Below are 18,424 nucleotides of genomic sequence, written 5' to 3' on the forward strand. Positions count from 1 at the left end.
CTTATTTAAGACTTTTGGTTAATTTTCCAGGGCCGTCTGGGCTTTGACCGGTTACCGTAAGCTGCAAATCCTTGCGTGTCACGCAACGACATGGCCAAGACCACCATGTCCCATATTCTTGAATAGGATGAATTCTCCTTGTCCCTAGTCAGTGGACAAAGAAACGTCACCCAAAGACTGAGTCAAGATCATATCGATCATCCATCTTTATCTATTATCCTTTGGAAAAACTTGTGCTTCGATATCGTAAAGATGCCCTTTGTTACTTCATTTTGTTTTTTCTTTTGTTTCCTTTTATCAGCAAACAAATCATGACTCATAATCTTTTTCATCGTCATAATCTTGCTAAAAATAAACGAATGGTCTGCTTTTCCTTTTGGCTGTTTATCGTTTTGTGTTGGTTTGGGATATATGATGGGGCCTGAGGAGGGGGGGAATATATGTTTCCAAACTTTATGGGGGAGATGAATGTCTTCTTATCCTCCCTTGGCATTTGTTAGAATCTACATCCTAATGTTTGGGTTCGGTGCATTGCATCTTCACTTTCTTGCGTTATCAAATTACCCTACAAAATTTTCTTGGATCAGTGCATGAATTTACTACTTTTCCGAGCTAAAACCCACCAAGGTGATTAAAAAAAAATTATGCTTGCTTTAGTAATTTTCAGAAAGTTTAAGTTGTCATCTTATCTATATAAACTAGGTGTTTTTTTAGGTTGAAAATTATTAAGGTATTTTCTTTTTACTAGGCGAAATTTGTGGCAACGTAGTTTGACATCTTACCGTAATTATATAATTATTTAAAAAGAGTTAAGACTTTATCTACTTCAGTGCTCTGTGTCATTTTAATGAAAAGGGCAAGCTCAATGATAGTAGTTAATTAATAACATTTCTAAATTTCGAGTTCCGGTCAACATTAAAACACTGCATGGGGGAAAGATAATTAAGGATTATAATTACATTCGATGTCATTATCTACACATACTAAAATTGCACTAGCTAGTTTACATGCACAGATTCATCCAGTACTCCATGCCATGGATATAACTGTTTTCTGGTATGCAGAAAACATCTTCATATCCTTCAACTCCAAATTCCCCTAGGAAAGGTGGATCCATGGCTTCCATCGACATGGATGAACTTGGACTGTTACTAGAAACTCCATCTACTCGGTCTGTCAACCGTTGGATTTCTTTCTCTGCCTCGCAAAGTTGCTCCTTAAGCTTGAGAACCTACAATTACACATTTGATGGATGAGTTGATAGCAAGACTCTATTAATCTCTCTATGGGTTAAAACTGTTCATCTATTTATTGGGAAGAAGACATGGGATTCTTCAACGCGGAGTTTATGTATGGGAAATATAAGTTAAAAGGGTGAGCAGTTTCCCACGTGGGAAGAAGTGCAATTTTTTGCTGTTCCCGCAAGTGGGCCTTGGCTAAGCCCAAAGCCAGCCACCTTAAAACAAGACCGTACGGACCCTCTTTTTGATTGGAAAAAAAAATTTAGTACCTTTTGTTGTCTAATGAGGTGGCAGTTTGCTGTTCCTTGTCAATTTTTTGCCCGCTTTTTGTTACAATTTTTTTTTTTAAATGGCCTAACCCAACATCATGGCATGGCTTTCTTCGAGCCCAGAGCTCATGCACGTTCTAATGTGGTGGGTCACCTTGTCTTTTTCAAAGGATAAAGATTAGAGAAGATTATAGGGCAGTTGCTTAATTAGCTTGATTAGCTTGATCTTTGAAAACGTTCACAAAAAAGAAGGAAGGTAAGTTCCCACCATCCTGTTTTTGTTTACTAAATTAAACAATTTCATGTTGAAGAAAAAAAATGTAGTTTAAAGGTGTATGTCAACTAGGAAAAAGGAAAACATGTTGTCTCCGTGAGACCCTGAGATATAACATGTCTCACGAGAGAACAACCTGATAGTATCATTAGCTTCTGTTTGGTTCTTGAGAAACTAGAAAAAAAAAACCAAAGGAAAAATGGTAAAATCAGAAAGATAAGAAAACTTTGATTGAGAAAGGGTTTGTAACTTTGTATATATATAATCATGTCATTAAAATGGTTTTTTCAGCTGACTACGAAACTAAAACAAGTGAGAGTATGGAAGAGAGAAAGAGAGAGAAACCTCGGATTCAAGGCGGCATTTATCCAGAACAACACCTTCATGGACTGTCTTCAACCTGTTGTACTCCTCCTCGAGCTTCTTGTTCTTCCAACGAGCTCTTCGGTTTTGGAACCAAACAGCTACCTGGCGAGGGTCAAGTCCCAGCTCTGAAGCAAGCCGGTCTTTTCTTTCAGACTCGAGTTTATGTTCATTACCGAAATTAAGTTCGAGATGATTAACTTGTTCTTGGCTAAGCTTCCTCTTTTTGGCCCCCGCCAGGCTGTTTTCTCCTCCCTTGTTCTTCTTCCGCCGGCGTCGAGGCTTTGATTCCCCTGTTCAGATTATCAAAAAAAAAAAAAAAAAGCTTGAGTTAAGCAGAAGAGAAAAAACATGCAAAGCCGAACTTGGAAAAGAATAGTTTTCTCTCCTGTATTAAGTTTTATCACACAAACCTTGATGTGGTGAAATTTGAGTATATACACCAGGGTACATTTGGGAGATAAGAGCCATGTGATCTTCAAGGTCATTCATTTGGATTGAACTTGTCATCTCTTTGATAATCCCCTCTCTCTCTTTCTCTTTCTATCTTTCTTCTTCTTCCTCTTCTTCTTCTTCTTTTGAGGGGGCTTGGTTTCTTTTCTCTCTTAAGTTTACTAATGCTAATCTCTGCTAGAGAAGTGGAGGTGTTAGGAAGTAACGTTGTTTATTTATAGGGTTGAGTAGGACTTAAGCAGTTGTTTGTTTACCTTAAGACCCTATGCAAGATTGGACTTCATTTTCTGATGAATAACAACAATGCCATTGATGTGTTACAATTGGCTTATTAATGAGAGACAAAAGAAAGTGTCACATCTAAATTGTATGATTGAACCAGCTCGGACCAAGTTAATGTATGGGCAAAGTTTTGCATATAAATATTTTTGTTAGTTTTCACCCGCCCCCTCTCCCCTCATCCTAGCATCTAGTAATTATCTAGTTGGTAAGAAAATCCCAAAATGTGCACAATATATACTTACGAATTGAGAGGGTGGCAAGAAGATGAAGCAAAAGATTATGAAAGTTTTCATAACTTTACAAGAGAAATAAAAGAATGATACCATGAAATCTACATTTTGTAATCTCATTTCCTTATGAGGTCTTAATTTTGATATCCCCTAGATGAACCTAGGTTTAGATTAGGCTTTCCTAATTAGGTAATTAAGAGAAAAGGAGAGGGGTGATTGTGGTGGTGAGCCAAGGAACAAACGGTTTAGTAAGTGGAAAAAATTTTAAAGGGTTTGGGATCCCAAACCTGACCACCTCGAAGTCAATAAACAATGTGGTACGGTTGGCCTCGGATTTGGACATGCAAGTCACCTTTGTTGTCCAATTAGGTGGTATTCACCTCTCTCAATGTCTATTACAGCCAAGCCATATCCATTGGCTAATTAGCCAATAGCCATGGCTTTTCACCATAGCTCATTCGTGGCTCGAGATGAGTGTAAAAAAAAATGGTATATATATATATATATTTCCACTTTATTTGCTTAAGAAATGCGAGCTGCGTGGAAGAACCTCAATCTTTTAATAATCTTAAATTAGAAAAGAATATTAAGGTTGTTGGAGAAATCTTTAAGGTCACTGGATATGTCGTCATTGTTGACGTCTTGTTTACCACCTTAAGACCCCCCTCTCTCCCTCTCTTTCCTCTTGGAAAGTGATCATTTCAATGCATTTCCATTTGAAAATTGGATAATGTTTGCTACATTTCCAGCACTTCACGAGAGTTTTCTCTAGATTTCAAGGGAAAAATATAGCGGAAAGGGGGGCTTTGGATGATAATTATTTATAATTAAAAACAAAGGACCTGCAGGTGTATATATAATAGACTGTGTACATATTACGACGACTTCAATCATTCTTATTGTCACTGGCATGAGAAAATTATTATTCATTTAAATTGTTGATTAATTATCCTTAGAATCAAAGTTTCTTTAATTTAAATTAAAGAAGAATCTTATTCGGTTTTCAAAACTTATATTTTTTATGAAAATTGTAAAAATTATATATATAGATATGATCAGATCATTAGACAATTAATTTCAAGAAAATTTTAAAGATTAGGTGATGAAAAGAAGAAAAGCAATTCAGTGCATTGGAATTTTTTTACGAAAGGTATAAGTATTGATTTCATTACCTAAATTGATTACAAAAAACTATAAAAAATGGTAGTCGAGCAAAGTAACACACAGAGGGACAAAGCAGTCACCTATTGCGTTTATCTGCTCATACGAACATGTAACAAACTATCTCAGTTATGTTTGAGATCCAATCGGTAATTAATTTATTAGAAAATCAATTAACATAAAGGAAAAAAGGAATGAACTAGAAACATTGATAATTCTATACCACATTATATCTCAGTTTTGGTGTGATAACTTAAAGATATAGAAAATTACTAAGTTGATCATATATTTAAAGTAGAGTTCAACAATTTTTCCAACGAGTACAAGAATGTGCAGAACAAAATGTGTAAACATTTGAAGTTAAAATGAAAAAGGGTACTGTTTTTCAATAAATACTTGAATATATAACTTGGAAATACCCACGTGCATTATTTCAAAAAAACCATAAATTTGCATGGAAAACTCTAGTACACAAATAATTTGCCACATACATGAATACTAATTCACCTCAAATAAAAGAGTGATATGTAAATCCTAAAAATACTTGCAAGTGCATTTATCCAACACGGATGTGATCACATTGAATATATATATATATGTATATATATAATAAAAAAATATTTCAAAAGAACTTAATATAAAATGCCTAATTTTCTTATAAAATTTTTTAAAAAAAGTCTCGGAATTATAATACACATTTTTATCATAATTAAAAATTATACATCCACAACTCGAGGAAGCAAAAATTTGTATATATGGGTTATAATTGAGCATTGAAAAAGTGGAGGGTTTTGTAATTTTAAGCCCCAGCATTGAAAAAGATTCTATTTTAGTGGACTTCGTTGACAAAATCGTCCTAAGTCTGGATAGTGGAGTGTACTTACAAATTGTTGAACAGTACCCCTAGTATCTTCTGTTTACCATATGTGTTAGCTTCGTTTCTATTATATTTGGCACATATACAATTTTGGGGTTTGTCAAAAAGCCCTCAAAAAGATAATAGTAAAGGTAAAATAACGCTCAACAATCCTTGGTTTAAGCATTGGTAGTAGTTATTAAGGGCAAGCACATGTAGGGGGTTTTGGAAGAATTCATCTTTCACTCAATATTTGTATATAGAGTTGCAAAGTTTTTGCTGTGTTGTAGTATAAAGAAACAAAGATAGAAGAAATGGAGTTTCTTAACCATGACTAGACAAATATTTTTTTGTTTGTGCTTGTTTCCGTTATCGCTTTATCATTGAGGCACCTTTTTAGGGTTAAGTGAACCATGGACGAAGAACTGTTGCAAACTTTTTCCTTGATTTCTGCACACCCAAGCAGCAGTAGTCGCTGTCCTATACTTTGAATTTCTTTTCTTTTCCTTTTAGCAATTTATTTTCGGACAACTTTTATGAATGCAGAGATGACTTGGTTAGGAGGGATACACGTGCCCCAGGCCTCCCATACTAAAAAAACTCTCCGGGAATATTCGAGTGGAGACAAGAAGGACACGGCCACTTTGTGTCTTCTGTCCTTAAAAAAGTTTCATACTTTCATGTCTTGAAAAGAGATATTGATATGAACCAGATGGAATTGCCCGAAAAAAAAAATGTGAAGGGACTTGAGGGAACATGAAAAAACAAGGTCTTTTTTTTTTTCTTTCTTTCTTTTTCTTGATGGTTTGGCTGCATCAAATCAATTGCAAAGGTGGTTTAATCTGTCCATGGCAAATGCAATTGGCAGGCAGTTTAGCTAAGGAGCAGAGGCACGGGGAGCAACTTGGTTGGCTGGGGTGGTTTAAGGGCTTTTCCAACCACAGACAGAGCCTGCCTGCTTCCAACTTTGTACGATAGGGCTATCAAAGAGGTCATGCACTCTCCCAATTGTGCCTCCAAGATAGAAAAAGTTGCCCTTTGCTTTCTAATCTATAATGATTTTCTTTCAGAGAGATTGAGTTGAGGCTTTTAGAGTGGAGTTGTTCTTTCTAGTTTCTCTTTCAATCTACAAAGGCGAAGAAAGATAACATCATAATATGTGTCTAGGATTGACCCTGACTTCCGCTTTTCTTGACTATGATCTTCAAGAACATGATCTCCTGACACTCTTATGTGTTAAATCGACGACTTTGCAGAGGCAATTGGTGTATGCATACTTTCTATTTTCTCCCCATTGTTCAATTATTGTAGTAATATAAATATTTGGTTATTTATGTTTTCAACTTAAATCCTTCTTCAACCATTAAACATTTTTTATAATTAGAAGGAAGTGTCATCAGGTTATAATTAACTCAAACAAAATTTTATTACATGTCATGGATTAATTAATGGTCAACATGTTTTGCTCTCACCTGTTAGGCCTTGCTTTGCTTCCTGCCGTATAGAGAATATAATGAATTCCTAATTTGACCGAGAGAAATTAACAAATAGATAAGCTTAGAAATCAACAAGATAAGATCATGTGAACATGAACAAGACAAAAGTAAAGAAATAGTAAGTTGTTGATTCCTTACTAAGAAATGCTAGGAGAATTATAAAAGAAAAACTAGGTTCCAACCTGCGATATCTTAAGATTTCATTCAATTTTTAATTTCTAAATAAAATATCAGTGTTAGACGACTCAAACTGAAGCCAAAAAATGATAGGAGAGAGTAACAGTGTCCACAAGGACAAGGTCATTGTGGGCGCCGGTGATGAGGAGAAAGCTAATTCGGCTCAAACTCAAGCCATTTAAGTCATGGAAGGATCCCTGAGGAGCAGAGGTCAGAAATAGAAAAAAGAAAAGAAAAAGGTTGCGGAGAGAGGGTGACAAAGGCTGCTTTCGTGGCAAGGGAAATGCACATGGGGTGCAACCAAACACTTTTATTCGTGTCACCACCCCCCAAAGTACCTCTTTTCGGGACCACCCCGGTTCTATCCATACACGCGTTACTTTCACAATGGATGTGGACAGTTCTCTGACCTGCTGGCCAATCAGGACTCGTCCGCTTACATTTGCACTGTAACGCCCAGCCGCCATATTTACCGCCCACTCATCGGAAAATCCTTGCTCAATGGACTTATATCGGTCTTCTAAACTACCCTCAATCCTCCAAGATTATAGCATTTGATTTGATTCTCTCAAATCTCACTTTAGCTAACATTTGATCTCACTTTAGCTAACATGTGATTTCCCATTGATGCTAATTAAAAACATGAAATACATGTGTATTTCAAAAAAATATATATCACTTATAATCATTACATTGCAATTAATCAATCATAATTCGAAATAATGTAAAATACTCAAAATTTTCATATAGAACTCACATTTATTTTTATATTATTATTTGTTATAATGGGATAATCGTAAAATTGTAATAAAAAGATTTGTAAATAAAATGTTCTCCTCTAAAGAAGGTAAATCTAAAAGGGTGATAACTTTAGATGTTCTTCATTATCTTTTAGAGTACATCTTATCTAAAAGAATCCATACATTTATGAGTAAAATGCTTCGCTACTAAGATTATCCCTTAGTGCTAATTCAGGAAAAAAATGGAGCTGGCAAGGACAGGTGTGCTATAAAAATCACACTGGTGACTCCATTATGTCCTCTAAAAAGTGCTTAAATTGGGTAAGGGTTTTGCACAGGAAGATCAATAGTGCAACTCTTTGTTCCAAATAGGTATATATAGCCTATTGCGATAAGTGGCATGTAAGTCTTAGATAGCCAACTGGGTCCATTAGGAGCAGTATTGTCAATGTTGGAGGGGGATGATAAAGTTGTCTGTCAAGCAGAGCATTAATGGGGAAATTCCACACTGTTGAAGAAGATAAAGCTTTTACTATATGTTGCTTTCTTGTTTCTTAAGTGTGAGGGAGGGTTTTGTCAGGTTGGGTTTGTTTTTAAATCCAAGTTGGTGTTTGTATTTTAAGCAAAAAGAGATAAAAATTTGCAATGCATCTCTTTCCCCTTTTCTCTTTACCAAGGTTAAACTTGGATTACTTAAGAATAGCCATGGTGGTAAGAAAGGATAAGGATGAAACCATCGAGAGAGAGAGAGAGAGAGAGGGAGAGATTCTCTCTAAGCTGGCAGCTTAAGTTAATTGTGTTATACTTTTTTGTTATTTGTTTAATGAAGAAAACAAAAAGAGAAAGCTGGGCCGAGGGGAAGATGCGCATGGCATGAGAGGGATTCCTTTTTGCATGCTTTTGAGTTGTTTATGAATTTAATAAACCTTAATTTTTTTGACTAAATAATGAAGTGAAGTGTTTAAACTAATGGTTGTCATGTTTATCCCGACACTTCCAACTCTTGTTTCCCCATCTTCCAACTTCAATTAGATGCTAAACAGCTATTGACAATTAGATTTTTTTTTTCAATCTTTTTAATTTGGCTAATGAAAGCCATCCCCTTGATTAAGGAAAAAAATGTTAACCAATCCCTAAACACCTAAGCACCTTATTTTATATTTGTCAAAAGAAAACATATATATAAATCTCAACCCTCCCCCACTTTTCAGTTTCATTCCCTTTGAAGGAGAATATACAGTGGTCCACTCCCACCCCACTGATCTCATACACATTGCTTAATAATTAGCATTAGATCTTAAGTCATACAGGTATTTTCTCCAGGCTTAAAATGTATTCATCTTCATCAATATTTGACTCTGATACAGCTCGAACATCGTCAGATTCTCTTTTGTTCTCAACAACTGTTAGAAAAATCCCATTTTTTATATAATAGATTTCCTTTCTCGGAGGTTTTTTTCTTGGAGTCCTGTGTTGTGATGAAGACATAACCTAAAATCTGCATATTACAATCAAATCCGGGCCCTATGATGACATACTGCGCCGCGATTAATGAACCTATAGCTTGACATCTTGAAATTCCTTCTTTTTTTTTTTTTATCCTGTCAACCAAATCAGTAGTTTCACATGATAGATGCGAATATTGACCCTTTTGCCTCATAAAACCCTAGAAAAAACAAAAACCCATCATTTTTTTGTGCTCATTTTCATCTGTACACTGGTTAAAGTAGGCACCTGCCTCCTCCCCAACTCTCCAACGAGTGTCTAGTGGACAATACAGCTGCATGATAGGGATCGGAAGTGTGTGTCTCTAGATTAATGTGAGTGCTTATCAATTATCCACTCCCAACCAGGCTCTCTTGTTTTCTCATCCTCCTCTTCCTCTCCAGTCAATTTTGTTTGTGTTGAATATGCCACACACAGTATTCTTCCATGTTTCCCTCCTCCCATACTAAAAATCCTTCACGCCTAGTCCTGTAAGTTCGTGCCCCATTTCAATGCGCCAATTAGATTAGCAATTCAGGGCCGTGGATTCTTTCAATTTTTTTTTTATCATGTTAGCTTAGTTTTCATCAACAACCCTGGAATTACGCCTTAATTTAGGCCATTATCTAGGTGGGTTATGACTTTTAAGTGTACCATAATAGTAATTAAACTTGTAATTTAGATTCGAACCTTAGTTTTATAGAATGTAGCACAATGCGCCACTAGGGAGCACAGGGCCACCTATCGTGCATCGGTTAAGTCGGCTTCAGGTTCGAGGTAATACAAGAGTGCGTGTGGCGCGTGAAAACCAAAAAAATGGGAGAAAGTAATCCATCAATTACTGTGAAACCTAACCCATATCTTACCTGTTGGTGAAAAAGATGTTAGTCAAATACTTAAAATGAAATCCATATAGAGAGAGAGAGAGAGAGAAACAGAGTAGCTAGGCTTTAATCTTTTCCATTGGAGGGCTAACACTTAAGCTTGTCACTTTCACTTTCTTTAAAGTCCACACACACAAACACATAGATAAAGTAGGATTATACCCCATACTTAAATGCAAGAAATCTTTTCAACAGCTAAGTTTGTATCTTTGGGGGGAAATTAAATAATGGTTAAAGATTCTACACTACTCCATTAACCCCTTAATTAAATCCCACAATTTATGATTAAACATACAAAAGAAAAACGTGGATGGATGACAAGTGGATTTGCGGCATACTTTTGGGTCCGGTTTAGTGTTATTTCCTCTGCCCTTCCCCTTCCCAAACTTTTACGAATTTCCAAGCTGTCTCTGGTTCTGTCCCTTGATCGAGCTGCCCACCCCCGTTGCTTTGGCACATGGTAACCATTATAATGTTTTTTGTTTTCTATTCTCTTCGTTGGGTTTTTGGGTTTGATTACTGTTCACTACAACTAAGTACTTTGCCTGCTGATCACGATTGACACGTGTTGGGCAAGGGTGTGGACGTGTTCCTGTGTATAGGTACGGATTCTCGCAGCACTAAAGGCCTTGTCTAGGTTGCTCTCTCAGATGTCCCATCCGAAGACAATGGCATATGGCACCTTTTGGTGTTCAGAATTTTGCACTTCATTGGGTGGTCCACGACCATGGCATTTCCATGGAACCCGATGGGGCTTTCGATTCCTTATCTCATCTCCTCAGCTCTGGTCTCCATATTTTAACTGTTTACTTAAGATAATGTAATGATCAAGCATGTACGTACAATTCTTAAAAGTTAGGACTTGGTTTGATCCGGGGAGCTTTGAAACTGTGAAATCAAGCGTGCTGTTTGGCGCCTTCCCCTGCTGGTGTGAAAGGCATCGGTATGCTTAAATTTGGCTTAAGTCTAGTCGTATGTTTGCGAGACATCACGCAAGGGGGAGCTGCAAACATTTACCAATCAAGAAGATTAAGACATAAATAAAAAAAAGCACCTTCTCGAGAGAGAGTCCAAATGGGAAGACATTATTTTATAGCAGCATTGCACCAAACTACTTGTGTATTTTAGACCGTCTATTTAAATTTTTTGTTTTCTATAGTCTATAAGAGTATTAGTCATACAAGAAAAGAATACTATATAATTTCTGTACATGAATGACACGTGTTCAGAACATAATCAATAAATTAACGTAAACTGTAGATACATTCTTACCTAATCGAGAGATTAAGCTGTGATTATCCCTGTGCAAAATTGGTTGCTGGAAACTCAATAGTAAATGATGGAAAGATCATTTTTATTCTCTTCTCGTGATTTTATTTTGATTTTTCTAATCATTTATTTATTAAGCGACAGCAAACTCCAGCCTACGTGGCAGCACGTTTTTATGGGCCATTGGTTAGAACTCAAGCCCATCAATTCCTAACAAAATGGGTCTTTACCTCCAGACTCAAGTCCAGCTATCTTGGGCTCAAGTCGAATAGTAGGGTTCATTGTTTTAGACTCAAGACCATTCATGTGTTAACAGTGTGGGTTTTGTATTATGGATGCTAACCTGTGCTTCAGTCCAATCAGGAGCAGCCTCAGCATATTTGGTGCTCAGGCAAGTTTCGAGTAAGATCAGGCTGGGCCTGTGAGATGAAAACATATTATTTTGGGTTTGGAAATGTTTGTCAAACTCGACCCAAATTTGACCTCAATTCAATATATATATATATATATATATATATGTAGATATAATTGTCAATGTTGCTCACTACCCACTGGAAAAATTAAAGGCAAAGAAAGAGCAAGTTTCAAATTTATTGTCTTGAAAAGGGCAGATGGAAGTTGGCTAAGGTAAACGAGTGCAATTGATATCTCAAGTCTGAACCGACTCCGGGGTCAGGCGAAGTTGGTTCGAAAGCACCTAACGTAAGTATGGGGGGCCATGCTGATTTCAGCTTTCGGGGGTCGCTGCCGGTTAACAGGTTTCCATGGAGTTGGGTGAGGACCAAATTTTACTTGCCGTCCAAGCGGAACCAGGGCTAAAATGCTTTAGCCAATAACCAAGTTTAAACAAGAGAAGATGGCAGATGGCGACGGGTTAAATATTCAATCATCCAAGGTAGCTAACCGGGTTAAATATTCAATCAAAAGAGATTCATAATTGATTTTATTATTATTATTATTATTAACGTGTAAAACAAAACCATTAAACCATTAACAATTCACACGCAAAGCAGTTGACGTGGCATGTCCGGTTACAACAATTGGATTTTAAATACATGCTTGTTTTTGCTATTTGGATTGTCTGAAGACTTTATGCTTAAACATATTAAATTCCAATCATTTAGAAGCAAAATTCGATTTGGCTCCATCCTATTAGATTAAGATAAAAATGTTAAGAGTAAAATATATACCACAAATACCCTTTCATCTTAAGCATCTTCAACCCGAATGGCTGAATTTAATTATAATAATTAAGATACTTGAATTTATATAAAATACAATTTTAAAATTTTTTTTTATGATATCTTGATTAAATTTGTCGAAAACCTTAACTTGCAAATTTAACTAAACATCATTATACGAGTGTTATAAGAACTTGATTTGACTTGAATTGGATAATGAGATTAATTCAGCATTAGTTTTAATGCATTTTATTAATTTTTTTAACCAGAATAAGTGAATTTATAATGCAAATTGCAAGTCAAATTAAAAATTAATTCTGTTTGTTAAAGAGGAAAGAACAAAAAGGATAGCAGAACATTGAGACGGCAGCGTTTAGTATTGAAAAGAAAACGGGGACACGTGTCGTACAACGAAGTCGTGTAGTATCAGCTACAGCTAATCCATTTTTTTTCTACACCTACTCTTCGTCAAAATCCGAAGTATATTTCCTTTTTCAAAGTTTTGAAAAAGCATGCGAATATTCATTGTCTATGCTTTCTTACCTTGGATCCAAAAACCTCAAAAAACCTGCACTTCTTTTTCACCCTAGCCTCAATTCCCCTTAATCCTCCATGGGCAAAGGCGGCGGCTGTGTCCCGAGCAAAAAAAAACATCCCTCCTCAGCCGAAGACGGCCCCCGCCACCTTGGCTCCACTACCACCACCATCACCAACGAAGCACCCATCGTCGCCGATGAAGAAATCAACGAAACTCCCTCCGTAACGGTGGATTCTACGAATACTCAATCGGTTGCCGCCACTTTGAAAATCTTCATTGTTTTTTACTCCATGTACGGTCACGTGGAGAAGCTGGCGAAGCGGATGAAGAAAGGAGTTGACGGCGTCGAAGGTGTCGAGGCGGTTATTTATCGGGTTCCCGAGACGCTTCCGGCGGATGTGCTTGAGAATATGAAGGCGCTGCCTAAAGACCCGGAGGTTCCGGAGATTAAGGCGGCGGAATTGGCGGAGGCAGATGGAGTTTTGTTTGGATTTCCGACGAGGTATGGGTGTATGGCGGCTCAGATGAAGGCGTTTTTTGACTCCACTGGGCAGCTTTGGAAGGAGCAGACGCTGGCCGGGAAGCCGGCTGGATTCTTTGTTAGTACAGGAACTCAAGGAGGCGGCCAAGAAACCACCGCGTAAGTGAGAATTGCAATTTAATTTCTCTATCATTGTTGGAGTGATTTATTAGTAGAGTTTTAAGGCCTTATTTTTATCCATAAATTTGAATACTTTAGTTAGTTTCATTTCTATCTAAATCCCTTCACTTCAGGAGACAAATGAAAACTTAAGAGAGAAATTCGAGTAACAATTTTATTCTTTCTCATTTCCTTGTATCCTTCCTGAATTTGTTATCCAAACAAGACAAATTTATTGGTAGGAATGCTAAATTCTTAAATTCGTCGATGTTATTTTAAAGAACCTACTAGTGCTTGTTGAACATGTTACTAGTGTAGAAAATTGAGACAAGAGACAATTGCTTCCAATCATACTCCTTGCTAGGTTTTCCAATCCAAATTATGGTATTTATGTCTTGTTCATGCTCAGTGAAAGATGAATTTTGCCTTACATGAATTGAAATATAGAAGCTTTCTAGGCTTTGGATGTTGGGTGGTGGTGGTGGTTAACTTCAATGTTATTATAGCTTTTCATCTCTTATGAGTTTCAGTGGACTTTTGTTGGTATGTTAGCAATAGAAGTTGCTCTCAGCATTTCCAGATGATTGGATATCAGATATATTGAGCTATATTTGTACTGAGATCGTTATCAGTATGATAGTGTTATTTAAGGAGCTTTGTACTAGAAGTTATCAGCATGGAGTTTCATTTGAGACCCATTTGTGCATCTGGAGTATCTGTCCTAATGATCTCTTCTGACCTTAGCTGTTGTCTATTATAACTTTAATAAATTTGTGGAGGAAGATGAATTAGAATTGCTTTTATGCAATTAAATCTAAAATGCTTAGGTTGTGTACTTATCAGTGAAATCATGTACCTAGGTATATATTTATCAAGATTCTGGCAATTCTCATGCTTCTGTCTGGTTCAGTTGGACAGCAATAACTCAGTTGGCACACCATGGAATGCTATTTGTTCCCATTGGCTACACATTTGGAGCTGCTATGTTCAAAATGGATTCCATACGAGGAGGTTCACCTTATGGTGCTGGAGTTTACGCTGGTGATGGCACAAGAGAGCCTACTGAAACAGAGCTGGGCCTTGCAGAGCATCAAGGGAAGTACATGGCTAGTGTGGTCAAGAGGCTTTCTCAGGCTTGACATTCCCCACACTTGGGGATCCCATTTTCTTATCAATGTTCATAAATTGGAATGTGTTTTGGTTTTGTGGCCGGTCTTGGCATTTCACCTTTTACCATCAGCGCCAAAAGATGTCACCTAGTATTGGTATTCCGATTTGCCAATTCCATTGAGAAAGATGTACATGATTTGATATTCTTCTGTCCTGGCTTATCAAATAAGATGTCGATATGTGGGAATTGGGATTCTTCGTTTGTATAATTTTCTCCTTATAAACCACTCAAGGCTTTGGTTTAATAAGATTTCATGTTCTTTTTTTCTAGTCATTCAACTCTGAATTCAGTCGTCGGTAACTTTTTGTATCCCTCTGCTTACTTCACCATCTATTCATTTATTTTATGAATCAATATTCCGAGCGTTAATCTGAGCGCTGGATGAAACAATCCCTTCGTTAGGAACTGGCGGATTCGAGAAAAAAAAGGGGAGAACAGGGAAACTCAGTACTGTTCCAATTGTCTTGGATTCCTTCCCTACAGAGATAACAACGATGCCCATGTTATGTCGTGGAATATGATTCTTATGTAATAATCTTTCATTTAATTCCTTATATTCTTGGTTTATGATAATTTATGAACTGTTTCCGCATCAAATATAGTAAATCACTCTAGATAATATAGTAAATCTTTTATAAATTAATATTCTTAGATCATGAAAATTTATTAATTAATTTAAATATTTTAATCAATAAATAAATAATTTATTAATTTATACATTAATTAATAAAAAATTAATTTATCAACATATTTTTTATTTTTTAAAATATTAAATTTAATTTATATATTATATATTGTGATTATACGAATATTATTTTATTACTGGATTACGAATTATTATTATTCAGCATATGCAAATTATTGAGAATGTTATGAGAACTGACAAAGAAGATGAAGTTGAAGATAATAATCACACAAAAATGTAATAAAAGTAATAATTATATTGTATAATTTTCTCTTGTAATACAAGAATAGTATATCAAAATTTCAATAAGAAAAGTGAAAGATGAAGTATAAAGGGACATTAATTTAAAGAAAAAATCAGTAACACTGAACTTATATTTTACAAAAATCTCTTAACTAAGTTATGTATATGTATAAAGATATTATTAATTTATATATAAAATAAGATCTATATATATTTTTTAAAATGTGTTATTTTATAAATATAAAAAATTATTAATTTATCATATTGATTTCAAATCAAAATCGATAAGAAATATTATTTAATTAAAATTAATAATTTATCAAGTATTAATTTATTATTATTATTTTTCTATTGGATTTGAATTTTTTTCTCTAATTATATATAAATTTTTTTTTTATTAATCTTCTTTTCCATTTTTAAAAAGAAAAGAAATATAACTTTTGGGTCAGGTCTCGTTAATTCAAAGCCCAGCCCCACTTACTTTTTTGATTAATTTTATTCTCTTTATAAAGCAAAGATAATGTAAGAGTAAAAATTCCTGGGTAACGCACTGCTACACGACAAGATGAACTGTAACAGTAAAACGGTAAAATATTATAAAAAATGACGCCAACCCCGGAATTTTGCCAAAACATAATATTTCAATCTGTTGAGACTTCCTTAGTTCAGCTTTCACAGTCTCGAACGAAACTCGAAGTCCTCGAAGCAGCGGCCTCCTGAGTTCCCCACTTCTATAAAATCGCACCTCCTCCCTCTGTCTAGAAAGGGAACTCTCTTGAAAATCTTTCGATACTTTGAACTAAACTGTCGCTAAAAGGAAGATCCATGGCGGAAATACTTGCTGCGTTGAGGTCTTTAATGGCCTCTCACTGTCCTCCTCTCGATTCCTTAGTCGTCCCTTCTGAAGATTATCATCAGGTTAAAATCTTTAAAATGATTAAATAGTTATTTTTTGTTATTTCAGTGATGGATTTATTTAATTTTATATCGGTTTATTTAGAGCGAATATGTTTCTGCTCGGGACAAAAGGCGCGAATTCGTTTCTGGATTCACCGGAAGTGCAGGTCAGTACGGTGTTTTAATTTATTCATAGTATTATAGATATTAAATTTTTATCTGAGTATGATTTTTAAGGTTTTATTGAATTTGAGAGGAATATTTCAGGCTTGGCACTTATAACAAAAAATGAAGCTAGGCTATGGACGGACGGTCGATATTTCTTGCAAGCAACGCAGCAGCTTAGTGATCAATGGCAATTGATGCGTATCGGAGAAGATCCTTCCGTCGATGCCTGGATGTCTGATGTAAATTTACCATTTTTACTCCGCAAAAATTGAATCTGGTTTTTCAAATTTTTATATTTTTTAAATTTTCATTTCTTTTTTCTTTTGTTGAACATATAGAATTTGCCAAGAGAGGCTGCTATTGGGGTTGATCCGTGGTGTGTATCAGTGGATACGGCTCAAAGATGGGAACGTGCTTTTGCGAAAAAGCAACAGAAATTAGTTCAAACTTCAACCAATTTGGTTGACGAGGTTTGGAAAACCCGGCCACCGCTTGAAGTTAATCCAGTCATTGTTCATCCCTTGGAATTTTCCGGTCGTTCTGTTGCTGACAAGTTGAAGAATTTGAGGGAAAAGCTTGGGAATGAAAAGGCTCGTGGAATAATCATCACAGCTTTAGATGAGGTTTGGCTTTGTCAAATTATTGTCTAATGGAATTTGTTGAGCAATGGTTTTTGAGCATAATTGGCTACTTTGCAGGTTGCTTGGTTGTATAATATTCGTGGGACTGATGTGTCTTACTGTCCAGTTGTTCATGCATTTGCTATTGTAACATTGAATTCTGCTTTCCTTTATGTGGACAAAAGGAAGGTTTCTACCAAGGTAGGATTTCAAATATTCTAGTTTGTTGAAGTTTCCAGCGTTTATGCCATTACTTGGCTGTATTTTGTGAATTATTACACCCACCATAAATGAAGGTATAAGCTTTATGGGCTAGACAGTTAGGTTTATTAAGTCAATGTATGTTAATGCAGGTGAGCTCTTCCATGCAAGAGAATGGAATTGAAGTTCGGGAGTATGGTGCAGTGAGTTCAGATGTTGCATTGTTAGCGTCTAATCAACTTGACCAGGACAGGGGAGTAAGTTCTGGTCAAAATAGTGTTTGTGAAAAAGATACATCTGAAGAAGAAGAAAACTATAACGGTCTTATATGGGTTGATCCTGCTTTATGCTGCTATGCTTTGTTTTCAAAATTAGATGCTGATAAGGTGCTCCTGCAACAGTCACCTTTGGCCCTTGCAAAAGCCTTAAAGGTTGTTTATTTACTTCCTAACTGGTTGAATCTTACTTTAGGAGTGCATGAAATATATTTATATGGTGTGTCTTCTGATATTTGGAAAATAATTTATTCAGAAGTTAGAACACCTTAGATTTTGGATGAGTACTTGTAAATACACATGCATTGATCCACAAGAACATACATATGACTCCTCCCTAAAGAAGAAAAAAGGGGATAGACTTTAACTTATTTTAGGGAACATGACAGGATCTGGAATATTTAAAGAGACATTCTATTTGATCATGTTTTATTGCAAACTAATTTCTCATCAACAAATTTTTTTGTAATTTTTCAGAATCCAGTTGAGTTGGATGGATTAAGAAATGCACATATCCGCGATGGTGCAGCTGTTGTGCAGTTTCTTGTCTGGTTGGATAAGAAGGTGTATGACTGTGAACTCTACGTATTCTCTTGCTAAATTGATAAATATTCTCTCTGGTTGT

General features: G+C 35.8%; 3 protein-coding genes across 3 annotated transcripts in view; 2 read left to right on the top strand and 1 right to left on the bottom strand.

Annotated features, from left to right (window-relative positions):
* Nucleotides 1-901: 901 nt before the first annotated feature.
* On the bottom strand, nucleotides 902-2,771 carry HB40 (homeobox protein 40). The gene is made up of 3 exons (XM_021418830.1): nucleotides 2,561-2,771; nucleotides 2,130-2,440; nucleotides 902-1,231 (listed from the first exon to the last, which is right to left on the bottom strand). The coding sequence occupies exons 1-3, from the start codon at nucleotides 2,655-2,657 to the stop codon at nucleotides 1,004-1,006; spliced, it is 636 nt and encodes a 211-aa protein (XP_021274505.1). The 5' UTR covers nucleotides 2,658-2,771; the 3' UTR covers nucleotides 902-1,003.
* A 10,070-nt stretch (nucleotides 2,772-12,841) lies between these two features.
* On the top strand, nucleotides 12,842-14,983 carry LOC110408791 (Quinone reductase family protein). The gene is made up of 2 exons (XM_021417876.1): nucleotides 12,842-13,539; nucleotides 14,450-14,983. Exons 1-2 carry the CDS (start codon nucleotides 12,974-12,976, stop codon nucleotides 14,676-14,678), a joined length of 795 nt encoding a protein of 264 aa, XP_021273551.1. The 5' UTR covers nucleotides 12,842-12,973; the 3' UTR covers nucleotides 14,679-14,983.
* A 1,296-nt stretch (nucleotides 14,984-16,279) lies between these two features.
* APP1 (aminopeptidase P1) overlaps nucleotides 16,280-18,424 on the top strand; it is a 5,745-nt gene continuing 3,600 nt past the window's right edge. The window contains exons 1-7 of the mRNA XM_021418861.1: nucleotides 16,280-16,556; nucleotides 16,639-16,702; nucleotides 16,803-16,942; nucleotides 17,042-17,326; nucleotides 17,402-17,524; nucleotides 17,677-17,955; nucleotides 18,277-18,363. Of these exons, the coding sequence (XP_021274536.1) occupies nucleotides 16,464-16,556; nucleotides 16,639-16,702; nucleotides 16,803-16,942; nucleotides 17,042-17,326; nucleotides 17,402-17,524; nucleotides 17,677-17,955; nucleotides 18,277-18,363 (1,071 nt within the window). The 5' untranslated portion in view covers nucleotides 16,280-16,463. The remainder of the gene's footprint in view (nucleotides 16,557-16,638; nucleotides 16,703-16,802; nucleotides 16,943-17,041; nucleotides 17,327-17,401; nucleotides 17,525-17,676; nucleotides 17,956-18,276; nucleotides 18,364-18,424) is intronic.

Source organism: Theobroma umbraticum, unplaced genomic scaffold, assembly GCF_002168275.2.
Source record: "Theobroma umbraticum cultivar Fairchild unplaced genomic scaffold, ASM216827v3 scaffold_44.0, whole genome shotgun sequence".
Lineage (NCBI taxonomy): Eukaryota > Viridiplantae > Streptophyta > Magnoliopsida > Malvales > Malvaceae > Theobroma > Theobroma umbraticum.

What these genes read in the sequence shown, in the direction of transcription:
- HB40 (XM_021418830.1), bottom strand. Translation starts at nt 2,657, where the DNA reads ATGACAAGTTCAATCCAAATGAATGACCTTGAAGATCACATGGCTCTT. An exon ending in TCAAATTTCACCACATCAAG is followed by an intron (nt 2,441 to 2,560) that starts GTTTGTGTGATA and finishes TAATCTGAACAG; the next exon opens with GGGAATCAAAGCCTCGACGC. An exon ending in AATGCCGCCTTGAATCCGAG is followed by an intron (nt 1,232 to 2,129) that starts GTTTCTCTCTCT and finishes GTGTAATTGTAG; the next exon opens with GTTCTCAAGCTTAAGGAGCA.
- LOC110408791 (XM_021417876.1), top strand. Translation starts at nt 12,974, where the DNA reads ATGGGCAAAGGCGGCGGCTGTGTCCCGAGCAAAAAAAAACATCCCTCC. An exon ending in GGCGGCCAAGAAACCACCGC is followed by an intron (nt 13,540 to 14,449) that starts GTAAGTGAGAAT and finishes TGTCTGGTTCAG; the next exon opens with TTGGACAGCAATAACTCAGT.